This window comes from Tamandua tetradactyla, chromosome 3 (genome assembly GCF_023851605.1).
Source record: "Tamandua tetradactyla isolate mTamTet1 chromosome 3, mTamTet1.pri, whole genome shotgun sequence".
Lineage (NCBI taxonomy): Eukaryota > Metazoa > Chordata > Mammalia > Pilosa > Myrmecophagidae > Tamandua > Tamandua tetradactyla.
Window position 1 is genome coordinate 22607281 of NC_135329.1, and position 17010 is coordinate 22624290.

Genomic DNA, 17010 nt, shown 5'->3' on the forward strand with positions numbered 1-17010 from the left:
GAACAAATATCAGTTGTGTACCCCTTACCTTCCAATGTACATTAATAAGTGTTTATACTCATTTGAAAGCAGTTCCTGTTTGCTGTTATTGAAATTTTGCTGATAATCTTTTCAGAATGCATAAAACATTCTGTTAAATGCCAAATATTTTTTTTAATAGCCATGATGTCACAGTTTACTACAGAGGAAAAGCCAGTCTAGTGGTCTTTAATTTTTTCCATCATATACTTTTGATAATAATCAAACAAGCCAGTATTAATATTAGTTACAATAACTTGCCCTTAGATTGTCAGTGTATTAATTACATTAACATTGCTATTGCTCTTGCTCATAATCATGCAGACATTTTTATTAACTCTGAGAAATTTTAACTGGGAACTGGTACTATTTAACTCTTCTTGGGATGGGGAGTGAGGGTATGTAGGCTGGGGATCCAGCCCAGGTCTGCTGCATGGCAGGTGAGCATTCTACCACTGAACCACCCACATACTCTGGCATTACTTTAAAATAGTATAGCTGATTAAAATTTTGTGACCATACTGTGTTCTCTGTCATGTGCAATCCCAATTATGGCCAATAATTATCAGATAATAATAGCATACACTTTTGAGTGATTATGCTGTGCCAGGTACTGTTCTAAGCTCCTCTCTTATATTAACTAATTTTATTCTCAGCAATCCTATGAGATAGGTACTGTTGTTTTTCTGTTTTCCAGATAAGGAAACTGAGGCACATAAATGTTAAATAATTTGCCTGAGGTTTCACAGTTAGTAAGCAGCAGAACCTGGATTTTTTTTCCCAATTAAAAAAAAATGGCAAAAGGGTCTAGATAGATATTTCTCCAAAGAAAATATGCAGATAGTCAGTAAGCACATGAAAAGATGCTTCATGTCACGAGCCATCAGGGAAACACAAATTTGAGCCCCAGTGAGCTACCGGCTCCTGCATATTTATAATCAACAAGGCAGATAATGACAAGTGTCGGCACTGACAGCGGGGGATCTGAGACCTTTACACGCTGCTGTCAGGACTGTGACATGGCACACATGACACTGCTGCTTTGTAAAACAGCCTGGCAGTTCCTCTAAAGGTCAACCTACAGTTATCATATGACTCAACAATCCCACCAGCAGGCATATATCCAAGAGAACTGAAAGCTCATGTCCATGCAAAAACTTGTAGACAAATGTTCATAGCAGTATCTTTTACAACAGCCAAATAGGATAACAATCCAAAGTCCATCCACTTATAAACAGATAAACAAAATGTGGCACATCATTACAATGGAATATTCGGCAACAAGTACTGATACATGCTATACCACGAATGATCCCAAAAAACACAACACTGAAACAGAGAAGCCATACACAAAAGGCCACATTCTGTATGATTCCATTCAAATGAAATGTGAAGACCATAATTTTTTACTTGATTTTATTTTAACTAATTTAAATGGAAATAGCCTCATGAGCTAGAATCCGCCGTAGCAAGCCACATGGCATGGATGCACCCAGTTCCTGGTCTGGAGGGAAACCCTTACTTATCCCATCAGAGCAGGCTGGTCCCTGGGGTCCCCGGCAGCACCACCCAGATACCCACAGGCAAAGGACCAGGAAAGAAGCTGAGAGGACCCGCAGTGGGGAACGCAGTAGGGCTGATCCCCATGTGCCTATGGAGCCTGACATGGCATTCAGTCCCCTAGAACAAGACAGAATTCCAATGGTTTACCACACAAGCAACTAGGGAAAGAAGCTGCCCAGCATCCCAGTAAACCCAAGCTTGGATTGAGTGTGAACCCAAGATACCCTCTGCCTTCAGGTAACGGAGGCCCTCACCTTGCCCTTGAGCATGCAGATGCTTACGAAGGAACAGCAGTGAAGAGCAGATGTTGGCAAAACCATCGCCCAGTGCCCAATTGTGTAAATCAAGTTTTTTTGGCACAGAGCCATGCCTTTTTGTTTATGGGACATCTGGGGACTACTACAGTTGAGTAATTACAACAGTATTAAGGGCCTGCAAAGCTAAAAACATTTACTCTGGCATTTTTCAGAAAAAAATTGCCAAGGCCTGATTTATATTTGTAAAAAGTCAGAAGCAGCTACACAGCAGCTCCCCTATTTACCAGTATGAGTGAAACAACAGAGTCACTAAAGACCCAGTTCATAGTTGCAACAAAATCTTTCCAGAACCTAGGCTGGGCTGTACAGGACTCCTAATGCCCTTAACCATGAAACAAGTGAGTAAGCAGTTCACACACGACACACTAATGCATGTGGCTTCAGAGGGTGGATGGCTTCAGGCGAGTCTTGCTCTAGGCTTACAGGAGGCTGTGGTCAGCAAATATGTGCTGAGTGCCCGGTGCCCTCCTCCATTACCCTGTTCACCCCTGGGAGTGGGTATCGTTATTCTGAAAGCCTCCACCGTTCCACTCAACCCCAGGCCTCACAGAGTTTAACCTATCTTGCTTGGACAATGGCCATCGCTGAACTAATCCTGGGACTAGGCAGCACTTTGTAGTCTGACAGATCTTCATGACCTGAGGTTTGACAACGGAGTTTTAGGTGTGGCACCAAAGACACAGGCAACAAGTGACTTTTGGCCTCGCTCACTCGTTGACCTGCTGCTGGTGGGTGACTACTGGGTGTGGGTCAGAACACCTGCACTGATGGGAAATTCAGTTACCGCAGTTGTTGTCTCCAGAAGAGAGAGCCTAACAAGACATTGACGGTGGATGAAATTGGGAAAGATCAAAAAGCTACCATCAGGCCCAGGTGGAGTTACAAGTTTAAAAAAATCCTTCACGAAGAAGAAAGTGTAAGCAACATGATGGTTTCAGAAGCTCGAGAAAAGAGGCCACGGATCGTAACACCTTTAAAACAAGACACATCACCTCCTATTACAGATGTTTATAAAATGAAGCATTACTTGTCTGGCCACTGTGCACTTCCAACGATAAGCAATTACCCTTCCTATTCAGCTTCTGTGTGGGCAACAGCTATGTGAAATCAAAACCCAGGATGAAATGCTTCCATTGTGGAAGGATGGATTACAAAACTTGTATTGTGGAATTCTTCCCCTGTTAATGCAGGAGAGAGCTCCACTGGCCCTTCTGTCTGGCCTGTATGAGGAATTTACTTGCCTTCTCCATAAGCATGTCAGCTCCCCAGAGTTTGTAACTCAGGTGTGATGGCAATACCTTTCCTAGGCTGCGTTTGTTCTCAGTTTCTTGCTTCTCTGCTCTTCAAAGAGGTACAAAGCATAGCTTTCATTAAATGTGGGGGTGCACAAGTCCAAATTCCATAGGTAGGCCACAAGCTGCCAACTCCAATGAAGATTTTTGATGACCTCTCCAGGAGAGGCTGGCTGGTTGAAGTAGAGACGAAAGTTCTCTCTTTTCTAGTACCTGGATTTGAACCCAAGGTAGTCTCATTCCAAAGCCTGTTCTCTTAGCTATTAACTTATTGTTTAACCACAATTACCTTAGAAATAAGAAAGCATGTATTAATTAAGTATGGAGATCATGGAGTTAATGTTCTCCCCTTTAACATCCCTTGGCAACCTTGAAATTCTTTTATTCCACTTATCATGTACCTGTTATGTGTCAGAAACAGAAGAAAAATAATTGTAAAGAGAAGTAAACGATTCAGTCCTTAACCACACAAAAAATCTGTAATTTTGCTGCAAAGACAAAAACAGAAGAATATGTGAAACCAATAATACCAGCTACTGTCATTTATCTTAAGCTCATGACTGTTAGTGTTTGTTTTGAAAGTTCTACAAGTAATTTAAGCCTTGAATGATTTGTTTGCCAAAATCCAAACTTGCTACAGTATCTGTTTATGAGACTAAGCCACAGCACAACACGATAATAATTAGTAAAGTCTGCCAATAATTTGGTAAATTTTGCCTACCTGAGTACAGAGAAAAATAAAATTTTGCAGTGGAGATCTTCATCTCTCCTTTTGTTTTTCCCTTTAAGCTATAGAGATTTGATAGCTTGGCTAGCTATTAGCAGCTTATTGTCCTCTATACTGTCTTAACATATTTGGTTTGACACAATAATGCAAATGTTAAATACGTATTTAAATGTTGCTGTTATTGGACATCTCTAAGTTTATTTGAAGTCTACATGAGAAAAACTTTTTCTTTGATACTAATTCTAAAATTTACATTGCTGCATTCTTTTTTCTGTGCAGGCAGACACCACTCATCCTTTGACCAAGCACAGAAAAATAGCCTCCTCTTTCCGAGATTCATCATTATTTGATATCTTCACACTGTCCTGTAATTTATTAAAACAGGTGAGATTGTAGATTGGATCATCCTTCCTAGGTTCTTTTGAAAAGGTGAGAATGGAGGGACTTTTAGATGTCAGTTCTTAACTGAGCCCATGAGAGTTTATCTACCATCTATAATCATCATCATCTCTCACATAATAACTCTCTCAGAGATGTTGGAGAAACTTGCCAGAATAATCAGTTAAACTTAGAAAAAAGATTATGATTTCCCTATTTCAGATCAAGTTCCCTAGGAACATATCACATACTCCTTTCTTAAAAGAATCTAGTTTAGCACAAGATTTGAAATTTTATTCTTTGCTTTTTATAACCACATAAAATCTTCCTGTACAGAGTGAAAGCATGTCAGTTTTATGGTGTTGCATTCTTAGTGTTCTGAAAGCAGGTTTAGGCTACATTGTTAGCATACAAAAACTAAGCTGGCTCCCCTGTCCCCTGCTGAGTTAAAAGCAGCAAATAAACAAGAAACATCTGTAAGGAAAAGTAGATTTTGAATTTTTAACATCCATTTAGATTTAATAACCCGAGGGGGTAGACAGTATCACGTAAGGAAATTACCTGTTTGGTATTTCAATTCTTTTATTGATAGAGTTGAACTAAGAAAGAAATGTTAACCTAAGAGCCTCACACATTTTTACCAGTGTTTGGATGCTTTGCCCCTGTGGGAAGCTAAATGGAATGTGTAAATGTTAGCCTCCAGCTTTTTGTTCATTTCTCTTTTCTTGTTTTCATTTTCTAGCATGTCCCAATTTATGTTTTAAAAGTAAATTTGGATTTTCTTTTGTCCCAGCTAATGATAACCATCTTTTTACTCACTTATTTAGCTTTATCTCAAAATTCCCAAACAGTTTTCAGTCTGGGCAATTTGTTTGGCAAGGGCTATTGTAGTCCTTGAAGGGGAAAATCTTTTAAAAAAAACTGAGAATGGAATCTTCATCTATGATACTATCAGAAATAATAACCAGCCAATCACTAAAGCTATAGCTGGTATTATCTTTGAATCTGACAGTCATAATAGCTTTGGACCAGAATTAAGCTATTATCAGATACTCTGCAGATGAATAAATAAAATTCAGTGACAGTTCTGGTTTGAAAAATTTTCAGTGATAGTAGTGGTGGTGGTGTAGAAAAGAGAAAGAAAGGTAGGAGTAGGTATAGAATTTATTCAGAACTCCCTCCCAGAGTTTAATCCTTGCCTTATCAAGAAGTAGTTAGGCTCTCATGTGCAAATGAACCCACTTTACATCCCATATTACTTCAGAATTCCTTGTGGCCATTATGTGTACAACATACAAAGACTAATTTATAGACAGGGAGTTTTTTTTAACATAACAGCTTCATGTTTTTCAACATTGTTTAGCATTGTCTAAACCACCGTTTTCAGTAAAGTTAACCCTCTTTGTAAGAATTGCCTTAACAAGTATGTAAAATATCCCTTACTCTTCAAACACTGTGACTTCTCTGAGTCTTTATTCTTATCTGTCACATTTTAACACCATTTGCCCCGGGGAAATCCCAACCCATTCATACAGTGCTAACTAAATTAATAGAGTAGTAATCTCAGTTTCTTTTTACCAGATATTTATTACAAACAGCACTGGCCCCCTTTGCATCCCTTAATTGTCTTAAATTCTTATCCTTATTTTCTCCCCTAGTACATACGTGTATTTATTAGTGGCTGGTACTAACCAGATCACAAAAAAGCACGGCTTGCTAAGCTCACTCATAAATTATACAACTAGTAACCTTCACTATAATGGTAAATAAGGAGGGGGTGAGGAGCTAGGTATTTTCATAATGACATTAAGATGCTAGAAATATAGCATCACTTTACTGTGTTATAATAAAGCTTTCTTTTCTGGCTTAACAGCCTTCTCAAGAGTCTGGGAGCAAGCTTGGAAGAAAGGAGTGATTGCTTGGGGTTCATTATGTGGTAATTTTTACAGGCTTCAGGAAAGAATCTAAACTTGAATGATGAAAGTCAGCATGGCTTGCTCATGCAACTGCTCAAACTCACTCATAACTGCCTAAACTTTGATTTCATCGGCACTTCTACTGATGAGTCCTCAGATGACCTGTGTACAGTACAGATTCCCACCAGCTGGAGATCAGGTAACAGAACGCACACCACCTAAAACAGATTGCTGCTAAATTTTATATAGTATCTATAGGGTGCTGATTAATTCCTGGCAATCTCTTGTTTTCCTTTGAGAGAAATTTTAACATTTGATATCTACTTTATAAAGGAAGTAGTGATTGTTGTAGGAACCTCATAGAAGGATATGCTCTCTAAAATGCAGTGCCAGACGTATGCCATAGCAGTGTGCAGACACACCCAATAAAGTGCTCTCTTTTATTTTGCTTTTAGCGTTCTTAGATTCTTCAACTCTGCAGCTGTTTTTTGACCTGTATCATTCCATCCCTCCTTCATTTTCACCTCTGGTAAGTCAGGACTACAGTTCCTAAAGCAAACCTATTTCTAGAAAGTAGAAATGTTAAATATGCTTTATGTTCATTTTGTTTTAAGAAACATACAAGTAAAGCTTAGAAATACTAATATTAATTATCTGGCCTTTTGAGATAAATCTTAGCATCAAAAGGTTTTTGTAATAAATTTTTACTTAGTATTTTTTAATTGCTCCTGTCTAATGGCCAAATGCTGCAGATGATCAAGCTCTCTTGGTCTCATCTTGTGTCTGACTTTGTACTATACTCAGATTGCCAAGGACTGGAGTGTGGATCAGGGATTTACCTGATAGTATCTAATTGAACCATTAAAATTGACTTGAAAATTGTTTAAATTATTTTGAAAATATTACAAAAGTGAAAAATGGAAGATATAATGGGAAGGTAAATTTGCATACTTATCCAAAATAACATTTCAAAGTTATTGGGAATAGTATATTTCTCCTTTAAAGCATTAATTAACCTCTTCAAACTCCCAAAATCCATTCAGGTTCTAAAATACATTGGTCTAATATTTCAGATTTTTGCTTTAAAATACTGTTGTATTTAAAATATTTAAAAAAATCATAAAGTAATGGCTGTTTTGTATCATGTTTTTGCAGTAGACTACTTTCTGGTCATAATATTTTTCCAAATTAATGTAAATCTTTGCTTTATAACAGAAACATGAATTAGGTATAGTTGTATGTTGAAAGGACTATTTACAAAGAAAGGTATGGGTAAAATTAAGGGAATCCAAAATGGAATGGTGACCCATGTTCCCTGGAGCTAGCAGTAGTGGGGAGCCTCCAGGGGCAAGGGAAGATGACCCTGGAGAAAGCTGAAGTTGTGACTTAGGAGAGGGCGATCCGGCAGGAACTTGATCATTGGTAGATAAACTCAGCCTCCGCCAACCCATTGCCCAGTGAGGTAAGGATAAGAGGGTGCCCTCTTTCATCTGCCCTGTGATATGCGCTGCTGTCTTCCATTGGTTGAAGCCAACTAGAAATGAAAGGGCAAGGAAACTTAGCTATTGTGGTCAATAGCAGTCAACCTCCCAGGAAAGAACAGGGCAGGAAAAGGTAGAAATGGATCTGGAGAGGCAGAGAATATAAATATTTAGCATAGTAGGAAAAGGGTAAAATGTTTGCTGTGTTAAAGCTGAACTTTTTCAGGCCACAGATATGAATTGGCTATTTCATTATAGCACTACATAGCAAAGCTTGATTAGCCAAAAGGCTTTCATAAAACAGGAAAAATCTTAGGCTTTTAAGCAGAAATCTAAAACATCAGAGCTTCAATTGCTTGGTATTTTCAAGCATTAAATATATATCATAAAGAGAGAAATGAGACGAAGTTTCAGTGGCTGAGAGTTTGCAGAGTCAAGAGGTTTTCCTGAGGTTATTCTTATGCATTATATAGATATCCCCTTTTAGTTTATGGTGTATTGGAGTAAGTGAAAAGAAGTACCTGAAATTGTTGAGCTGTGTTCCAGTAGCCTTGATTCTTGAAGTCATCTTCAAGAATCTTTGTGTATTGTACAGAGACATAACATTCACAATGAAGAAATAGTTATATATATTTATCTTAGCAAGAATCAAAGAAGCCAAAGAATAATACCTAAGAATATTTCCAAACTGTGATTGTAATAAGTTGCTATGATCATTTTGGATCTAATGCCTTTTTTCATTAAAGCTGTTTTAGATATCCTAAGCTGTACCCTCAATGGTAGCAAGAGTAGAGAGAATAGAATTACATATATAAAGGAAAATATTATAAAGGGGAAAGGGTGTGTGAAAAGAGCTGTACCATCTCTTTAATCTGCTGTGGTTTGGTTACTCCTCTGCTTTTAGGTATTATCCTGCTTAGTACAGATTGCCTCAGTCCGAAGATCCTTGTTTAACAACGCAGAGAGGGCCAAGTTTCTCTCTCATCTTGTCGATGGTGTTAAACGAATACTGGAAAATCCCCAGGTAAATTTTTGAGCAGTTTTTTTTTATGGCTCCATATAGATGGAATAAGCATACCTATTTGTTATGAGTCAGAAGGAAATTCATGTAAAGGCCATACTTAGCAGTAATTGCAGGAAATGGTTCATTCTGACAAGCCTTGGAAGATTTATGTGACTCTGTAAATTGTAGGCAAATTCCGAAAATATTGTCCAAAAGAGGAGCTGGAATCTTCCAGCTTCTCTCATATAAGAATTGTGAAAGGGGAACATTTTGATACAGGAAAATAAAATAATGATAAAACTAGCCATTTTTCCATAAGAAATAAGAATCAAAAGTTTGCATTTTAGGGTGCACGGGTAGTTCAGTAGGTAGAATACCCACCTTTCATGCAGGGAGGCCCAGATTCAATTCCCAGACCATGCACCCAAAAAAAAAAAAGTTTGTGTTTTGTTTTCATTTCCCTTATCTTTTTTTAAGGTACATCATTAATCCAAGTGTATAGGCCTGTTTTTAGGTGGAAAGGGAGATATTTCTCTTTCAAATATCCATTCCATAACTCGATTGCTCCTTTTGTCTTTTCCCATCTCAAAATTCAGCTAAAACCTACTTGTATTTTTTTAAGTATAAATTATCTACACTAGGAAATATTTTTAAAAAGCAATTCTTTTTCTTAATACATAGTTTATTATCTGAAAGAATTGTAGACAATGTGAATACTTAACATTGGGAAAATGGATGCAATTAATTTGTCACAAATTATAAAAGGTAGTGCTATGCAGCCTTGAACAAATTACACTTTTTTTTTGCATGGCCAGGCACTGGGAACCAAACCCCAAATTACACTTTTGAAGAAAATTAATGACATGAAAATAAGTTAATGATAAAGTCTTTAAGTGGAAAAAGCCTTTTAAAGCAGTGCACCTGTTTTGCTTTTGGAAAAAACATAAATCCCCACAAAATAAGCTGAAAGGTTATAGGTATAAAGGCTTCCTCAGATCACTCTTACACATTTTAATCCAGGGTTTTCTTGTTGTTTTTTGTTTTTTATTTTTAATGGTTTGTTGTTGTATTTATTTACTTATTTATTTATGGCCACATGCCCTATTGAAGTCACACACAAGTAAAGCAGCCTTAGCTGATAGTCCTACAACTATATTTTATAAACCAGAATGGTCTTTTAATTACAGAGAGTAAAATTCACTGGTAAAATACTAGTGAATAAGTAAGTAATTATTAAGTGACTGAAATATGTTTGAATTCTTTAAATGATAGATTATGAAAAACATACCCTAATGAATCTTATATAAATACAGGAATATTACTGTACCTGGTGTGCTCATTAAGAAGCCTCTTATTTACTCTTAGATTACATATGAAGCAGGTCAATTTTTGGCCACTCTTCCACTGCTGAAGAAGAGTGGTGTGTTAGTTTCCCATAGCTGCCATAACAAAAAACACAAATTGGGTGGTTTAAAACAACAGAAATGTATTCTCACAATTCTGAAGGCTGGAAGTATAAAATCAGGTTGTCAGCAGGGCCATGTTCCCTCCTAAGGCTATAGGGGAGAATGCTTCCTTGCCTCTTTCTAGCTTCTGGTGGTTGAAAAAGCAATTCATTTTTTTTTTTTCAAAACTTTTTGCATCAATATAATTGGAAGAATTTTAATATGGACTGGGCATTACATAAGATGAGAAGTTATTGACATGGAAAGGTTGAGAACCTTGACTGAAAAAGTCAGATTAAATACAGTATACACAGCATAAACTTATTTTGATTAAAACACAAAAAACCAGCCAAGAGGGATACACACACCTGTGCATGCACACACACACACAAGCTCAGGGAACGCTCGGGAAGGATATTTACTAAAGTGTTAACAGTGGTGATCCCGAGGTAATGGAAATATGTTTAGTTTCTTACTTATAATTCATATTTTCTGATTTTCTAATGCGTTTTGGGGATTGAATCTTTTTTTTTAATTTTTTTATTAATTAAAAAAAATTAACAGACAAAACATTAAGATATCATTCCATTCTACATATACAATCAGTAATTCTTAATATCATCACATAGTTGCATATTCATCATTTCTAGAACATTTGCATCGATTTAGAAAAAAATAAAAAGACAACAGAAAAAGAAATAAAACGATAACAGAAATAAAAAGATTATACATGCAGCAATTCATTTTTAAATATACCCAGTTCTGTCCCTCTTTTTAAAAATTAATTACTTCAGCAGATTGTACAGAGCACCTGTTGTGTGCCAGGCACAGGGATACCTTTCCTAGACACAAAACAGTCTCTGCCCTCATATTCTAAAAGGGAAAGGAAGATTGATAGAAACAGACAGACATATAATTGAGTATTGATATAATATATAAATACAAATATTTTATGTAAGTTGTGATAAAATATATAAATATACTAATATAATATATGAATAAACTTATTAATGATGATATAATCGAAATCTAGGAATATTTGTATAACCTTGCCAATATAGTTAAGTTGTGCTTGGTAAATTTGAAAAATGTGAAAATGAAGATTTTTATCTTTTCTTGAATTAGTGGAAAGCAGACAGACCAGTCACGTCTTGGATCGTGTCCCATATCCACCACTAATCAGCTTTATTTATCCATAGGGATGTACTTTAATCGTTCTGGGCTTTTTCAGATTCTTTCAATAGGGGCTAATAATCCCACCTCAAAGATGATTATTATGAACAGATGTGTCTGTCGGTTTTATAATTACTTTTGTAAAAATTGCTGTTAAACTTTATACATATGTATCATTCTGAATGGTGATTTGCAGCTGAGAAGTTAAAGAGTAGATTTCTCCCCTTCCCCCATGCCATCCCAAATATATGTAATTCTTGAAGTATGGTGTGTCACACTTTACCTTTTATTTTCCTCTTCTACTGTCTGTTACCAGAGTTTATCAGACCCAAACAATTACCATGAGTTTTGCAGACTACTGGCCCGATTGAAAAGTAATTATCAACTGGGAGAATTGGTAAAAGTGGAAAACTACCCTGAAGTCATTCGATTGATAGCCAATTTCACAGTGACCAGCCTACAGGTTTGTCTTTGACTGTTTTGTCCCTTTCTTCCTAAACAATGGAACCTCTCTCCTGTTGCTCTTTGTTTTTAGCCTTGTATGAATATTTTTTTTTCTCTCTTGCAAAGGTGAATGTAAGTATAGGATAACCTTGCTGAGTAGTTACAATTGCAGCCAGTTTATTTGCATTTATAGAAGTGCAAGGGGTATGATTAGAGGAACATGTGGGAATTGCAAGGATAATTTTTAGATCCAAGGTAGAGACAGTTCCCTCAGAATCACCCCTTGAAAGAGAAGATTGGAACAGGGTGCTAGACAAAAGAGTAGAAAGTTAATCCCCTCTCTTTCTTAGTCTTGTAATATAAGGTAGTGTTTCTCAAATTTTATAGCTTGCATCTGGGGAGCTTGATGAGAAATAGCTTTGGTGTTAACCTGAATAATTTCTGATTCACTTGGTCCAGGGTGGAACCCAAGCATCTATTGGTCTAACAAGTTCTCCAGGTGATTCTGATACATAGTAACATTAGGGAACCACTCTCATGATGCTTTCCTTGTGGTAAGGCTTACAGCCAGCTTAGAACAGCTTTTCTTGTTAGACTCTTATTCTTTGAAATACTTAATAAACACATTAAACCAATTACCACGCAAAACAAAGCCCATGAAAGTTTATTCTCTTTTTTAAAAAGTCTTTATTCATTGTATTAAGTGGCATGAGACTAATGTCTTGTGTATAAACATGGAAAAATATGTCTTCTGCTCTTTTGGTTTTCCTTAGCACTGGGAATTTGCCCCAAATAGTGTGCACTATCTCCTGAGCCTATGGCAGCGGCTGGCAGCCTCTGTGCCATATGTCAAAGCCACAGAGCCCCACATGCTGGAAACTTACACTCCTGAGGTCACCAAAGCCTACATCACATCCCGTTTGGAATCTGTACACATCATACTGAGGTAAGGGAACTGGGGCAGCCTCCCTCATTATCCAGCCGGTAGCCTGGTAACCTAATGTCAGACTTACCAGAGATCAGACAACGAATTGGCAAAAGATCATTTGATAATAAGTCTTATGGGAGCTTCTTGTTTTTCCTTGTCATATGAATAGTATATGAGGGCGTAAAGTCTGCAAGAAATACCTTTCTCTTTAACATCCTGTTTTCCCCTTTTTCACCATCCATAGCAATATCTTTAAATACAAAGTACATCGATATATTGTATTTCTTTGCTACTGATTTTCTTTGAACATGAAAGAAAGATTTATAGGTTATAGATAAGAATTCTAATGTGTAAGTTATAGGTGCTTAATGTTAACTCCTAGAGAAATAAGGTCACACAATCCAATTATCAAATTCCAGAGCATCCTGGAAGTCATAGGAATTCTAGGCAGCTGACCACTGATTTTTTATATTTTTATTAGCAGGTCTTAACACACATAATATAGTCCATACATGGTGCACAATCAGTGGCTCACATTATCCTCACATAGTTGTGTATTCATCACCATGATCATTTTTAGAACATTTGCATCACTCCAGAAAAATAAATAAAAAGAAAAACTCATACATCCCATTCCCCTTACCCCTCCCTCTCAGCAACTACTAGTATTTCAATCTATCCAATTTATTTTACTCTTCATCCCCCCCTATTATTTATTTTTTATCCATATTTTTGTACTCATCTGTCCATACCCTGGATAAAAGGAACATCAGATACAAGCTTTCACAATCACATAGTCACTCTGTAAAATTTATATTGTTATACAATCGTCTTCAAGGATCAAGGCTACTGGAACACAGCTAAATAGTTGCAGGTACTTCCCTCCAGCCCCTCCATAAATAAAAAGGGATATCTATATAATACATAAGAATAACCTCCAGGATAACCTCTCAACTCTGAAATCTCTCAGCCAGTGAAACTTTGTCTCATTTCTCTCTTCCCCCTTTTTGACCAATGACTTTATTACATTGACACAGGGTTCTGTCCACCTTGACTAGTAACTGGATCAGAAACCTTTAGCCAAAGAAATGCCAAGCTCTTTTAAATCTATATAGAACATGTACTCTTGGGCAAGTTTCTCAGTTTCCTTATTTGTAAAATACAAATAATAATAGGCCTGCCTCATAAGGTTATTTTGAGAATTAAATTAATTTGCTCTGGAACAGTAAATGGCACATGATAAACACACAAATATTAACTACTAGTAGTATTGGGGTGGGGGGAGATTGGAACTTCTGCTCGCGTTGTCATTCTATGATGTAACTGTAGACAAAGAGCTTTTATATGACAAAATTTTAAAATCCAGAAATCAGTAGATAAAGCAAGACCTGATACAGATCTATAATTCCTCATCTTCAGTTCTAAAATCCAAGATATGAGAGCTAAATTTTCTCATGTTTGGCATCAAAGCTCATTTGGCAGCAAAACGTGACATGAGCTGATATGAAATCATTTACGGTCTTTTTTTTTTTGCATGGGCAGACACCGGATCTCCAGCATAGCAGGCAAGAACTCTGCCTGCATTTGTAGTCTTTTTGAGCCTTCTTACTATTACTATTCATAATATTCATAGTATTTCTCTACAGAAATACTATTTTGTACTGCCTCAGAATCCATTGAGGGTTTTATATAGCATGAAAAAGCACCATATTACCTTACCAAAATTTTTAAATTTCTGAATTCCAAAACACATCTGACCCCAGTGGCTTCACACAAAGAATTGTATACCTGTAGCAAATTGCAAGTTTACTATAGTCAAGAGCAAGCCAAAGGCCAGGACTCAAGACCTCATAGAACTGAGAAGCATAGGACTGAAAAAATCAAGGCAGATAAATGTTAAGGGACTGGTAATTCAGATTTGAAGATTTGACACCAACAAGCAGAATATATCTAAGGGATACTGGAATGCTAGGTTAAAAGCATTTGCCTTCCAACTTTTTTCATTCCTTCCTTGGTAAAAAGTAGTGTCAGAATGTGGGCCTCTAGGATTGGGCATGCTGGCTACAGCTGACTAAAAAGAAAGAGGGTTGCTGCATTGAGGAAACCAATAGGCATGTTTTAAGAGAGCTGCCTTCCTTCCTCCCTTGGGAGTAGAGATGGGCTGGAAGATCCTCTGGAAGACACAGGTCTGGTCCAGCAGCAGTTGGACCAGCTATCTACAATTGGACGTTGTGAATATGAGAAGACATGTGCACTCCTCGTGCAGCTGTTTGACCAATCAGCCCAGTCCTATCAGGAACTGCTACAGAGTGCCAGCGCAAACCCTGTGGATATTGCAGTGCAGGAAGGTGAGTATACAATGCTTTGCCTCTGAACTTGAGACCTATAAGGAGAAGCTGTCAGAACCCCTTCACTCATTGTCACCCCTCTTTCCTATCTCCCCCAACAGAAAAATTCTTTTGTCATCACTTACCTCCATGTATGTAAAAGAATATCTGTGAATAAGTGTGGCAAGAGGCTAGGGAAGAATCACTCAACTTATATCTGCAGTGGATATCTTTAACTCTAAGAAAGTCTTTGGCCTAAAAAAATAATTATCTAGTGAATTTCCTCCTTGGCATCACCCTTACCAAAGCAGAGTAGAATACTCTTTTAGAAAATTAAGACTTTGTGGCTTTACCACTACTCTGAAGGTTAAGGAAGCTCAAAGTAAGAAATGAACCTCATAGTGAGGAATTTCTCTGTGAAATTATCACTGGAGGTGATACTAATGGGATCTTCATCCTGTTACAGGAAGGCTGACATGGCTGGTATACATAATTGGAGCAGTGATTGGTGGCCGGGTTTCTTTTGCCAGCACTGATGAGCAAGATGCCATGGATGGCGAACTCGTCTGTCGGTAAGTGCTCCCTACAAAAGCTTTCCACTTAATTTAATAGTCCCCCATTTTGGGTCCTCAGACACAGAGAGTTGGCCTATTCCCCATTTACAGAGTATAAATTTATGAAGCTGATTGCCCATGAAAATGAAGGATTGCTATAGGTCCATACCAAGCCTTTTGTAAGTACAGCAAGAACAGCCTAATTTGCAGTAATTAAAAAAAAAAAAAAAGATGGATACAGAATTAGGAAAACCAAAGTGGGAGTAGCTTTTAGTTCTGCTTAACTACAACATCTCAGATTTAGTGAAATGTGTGATGTTTTTGCCAGATGAAAATAAGTCTAATAGGAAATTATGGTTCTTTGAATATCCTCAAAGATGGAATTAGATTTCCTGCAGCCTTTCAAATCTCATGACCATACAAGGTCTTGTTATTTTGTGTATAATTCTCTCTTCTTATTAAAACCCTTTAAATGAGCAAAATTCATTGAAAACCTACATTTCTAAGTTGACAGGAAGGGAATAAAAGGCAAACATAGAAATAAAAGGCCAGGATTTGTTTAATGTGTAAAAGCAGTGGTTCTTTTTTTAATTGTGACCCTGCTTCAGTCTTTTTTTTTTTTATCTTTTTTTAACATAACATACAAACATGAACATTCTTGCCATATGATCATTTCATTCTTGGTATATAATCAATAACTCATAATATCATCACATAGTTGTATATTCATCACCACAATCACTTCCTAGAACATTTGCATCAATCCAGAAAAAGAAAGAAAAAGAAAAAAATTCATACATGCCATATCCCCTCCCGCTCCCCCTCGATCACCAGCATTTCAATCTATTAAATTTATTTTAACATTTGTTCCCCCTATTATTTATTTGTTTTTTACACATATTTTTTACTCATCTGTCCATAAGGTAGATAAAAGGAGCATCAGACACAAGGTTTTCACAATCACACAGTCACATTGTGAAAGCTATATCATTATACAGTCATCTTCAAGAAACATAGCTACTGGAACACAACTCTACATTTTCAGGCAGTTCCCTCCAGCCTCTCAATTATACCTTAACTAAAAAGGTGATAGCTATATAATGCGTAAGAATAACCTCCAGGATAACCTCTCGACTCTGTTTGAAATCTCTCAGCCATTGACACTTTATTTTGTCTCATTTCTCTCATCCCCCTTTTGGTCGAGAAGGTTTTCTCAATCCCTTGATGCTGAGTCCCAGCTCATTCTAGGATTTCTGTCCCCTGTTGCCAGAAAGGTCCACACCCCTGAGAGTCATGTCCTACATAGAGAGGGGAAGGGCAGTGAGTTTAAAGCAGAGGTTCTTAAACCTTGATCTTGAGACTACTTTACCTTCTTCAAAATTATTGAGGACCTCAAAGAACTTTGTTTAAATGGGTTACTGTCAATATTTACTGTATTAGAAAT

At 37.0% G+C, this 17010-nt stretch overlaps 1 protein-coding gene across 2 annotated transcripts in view; it reads left to right on the forward strand.

Annotated features, from left to right (window-relative positions):
• Positions 1 to 17010, forward strand: part of XPO7 (exportin 7) — a 44678-nt gene that overhangs the window by 5268 nt on the left and 22400 nt on the right. For both annotated transcript variants that reach the window (XM_077152695.1, XM_077152696.1), the window contains exons 6-13: positions 4197 to 4301; positions 6245 to 6410; positions 6667 to 6740; positions 8597 to 8716; positions 11630 to 11776; positions 12531 to 12703; positions 14840 to 15033; positions 15479 to 15584. In XM_077152695.1, the coding sequence (XP_077008810.1) occupies positions 4197 to 4301; positions 6245 to 6410; positions 6667 to 6740; positions 8597 to 8716; positions 11630 to 11776; positions 12531 to 12703; positions 14840 to 15033; positions 15479 to 15584 (1085 nt within the window). The remainder of the gene's footprint in view (positions 1 to 4196; positions 4302 to 6244; positions 6411 to 6666; positions 6741 to 8596; positions 8717 to 11629; positions 11777 to 12530; positions 12704 to 14839; positions 15034 to 15478; positions 15585 to 17010) is intronic.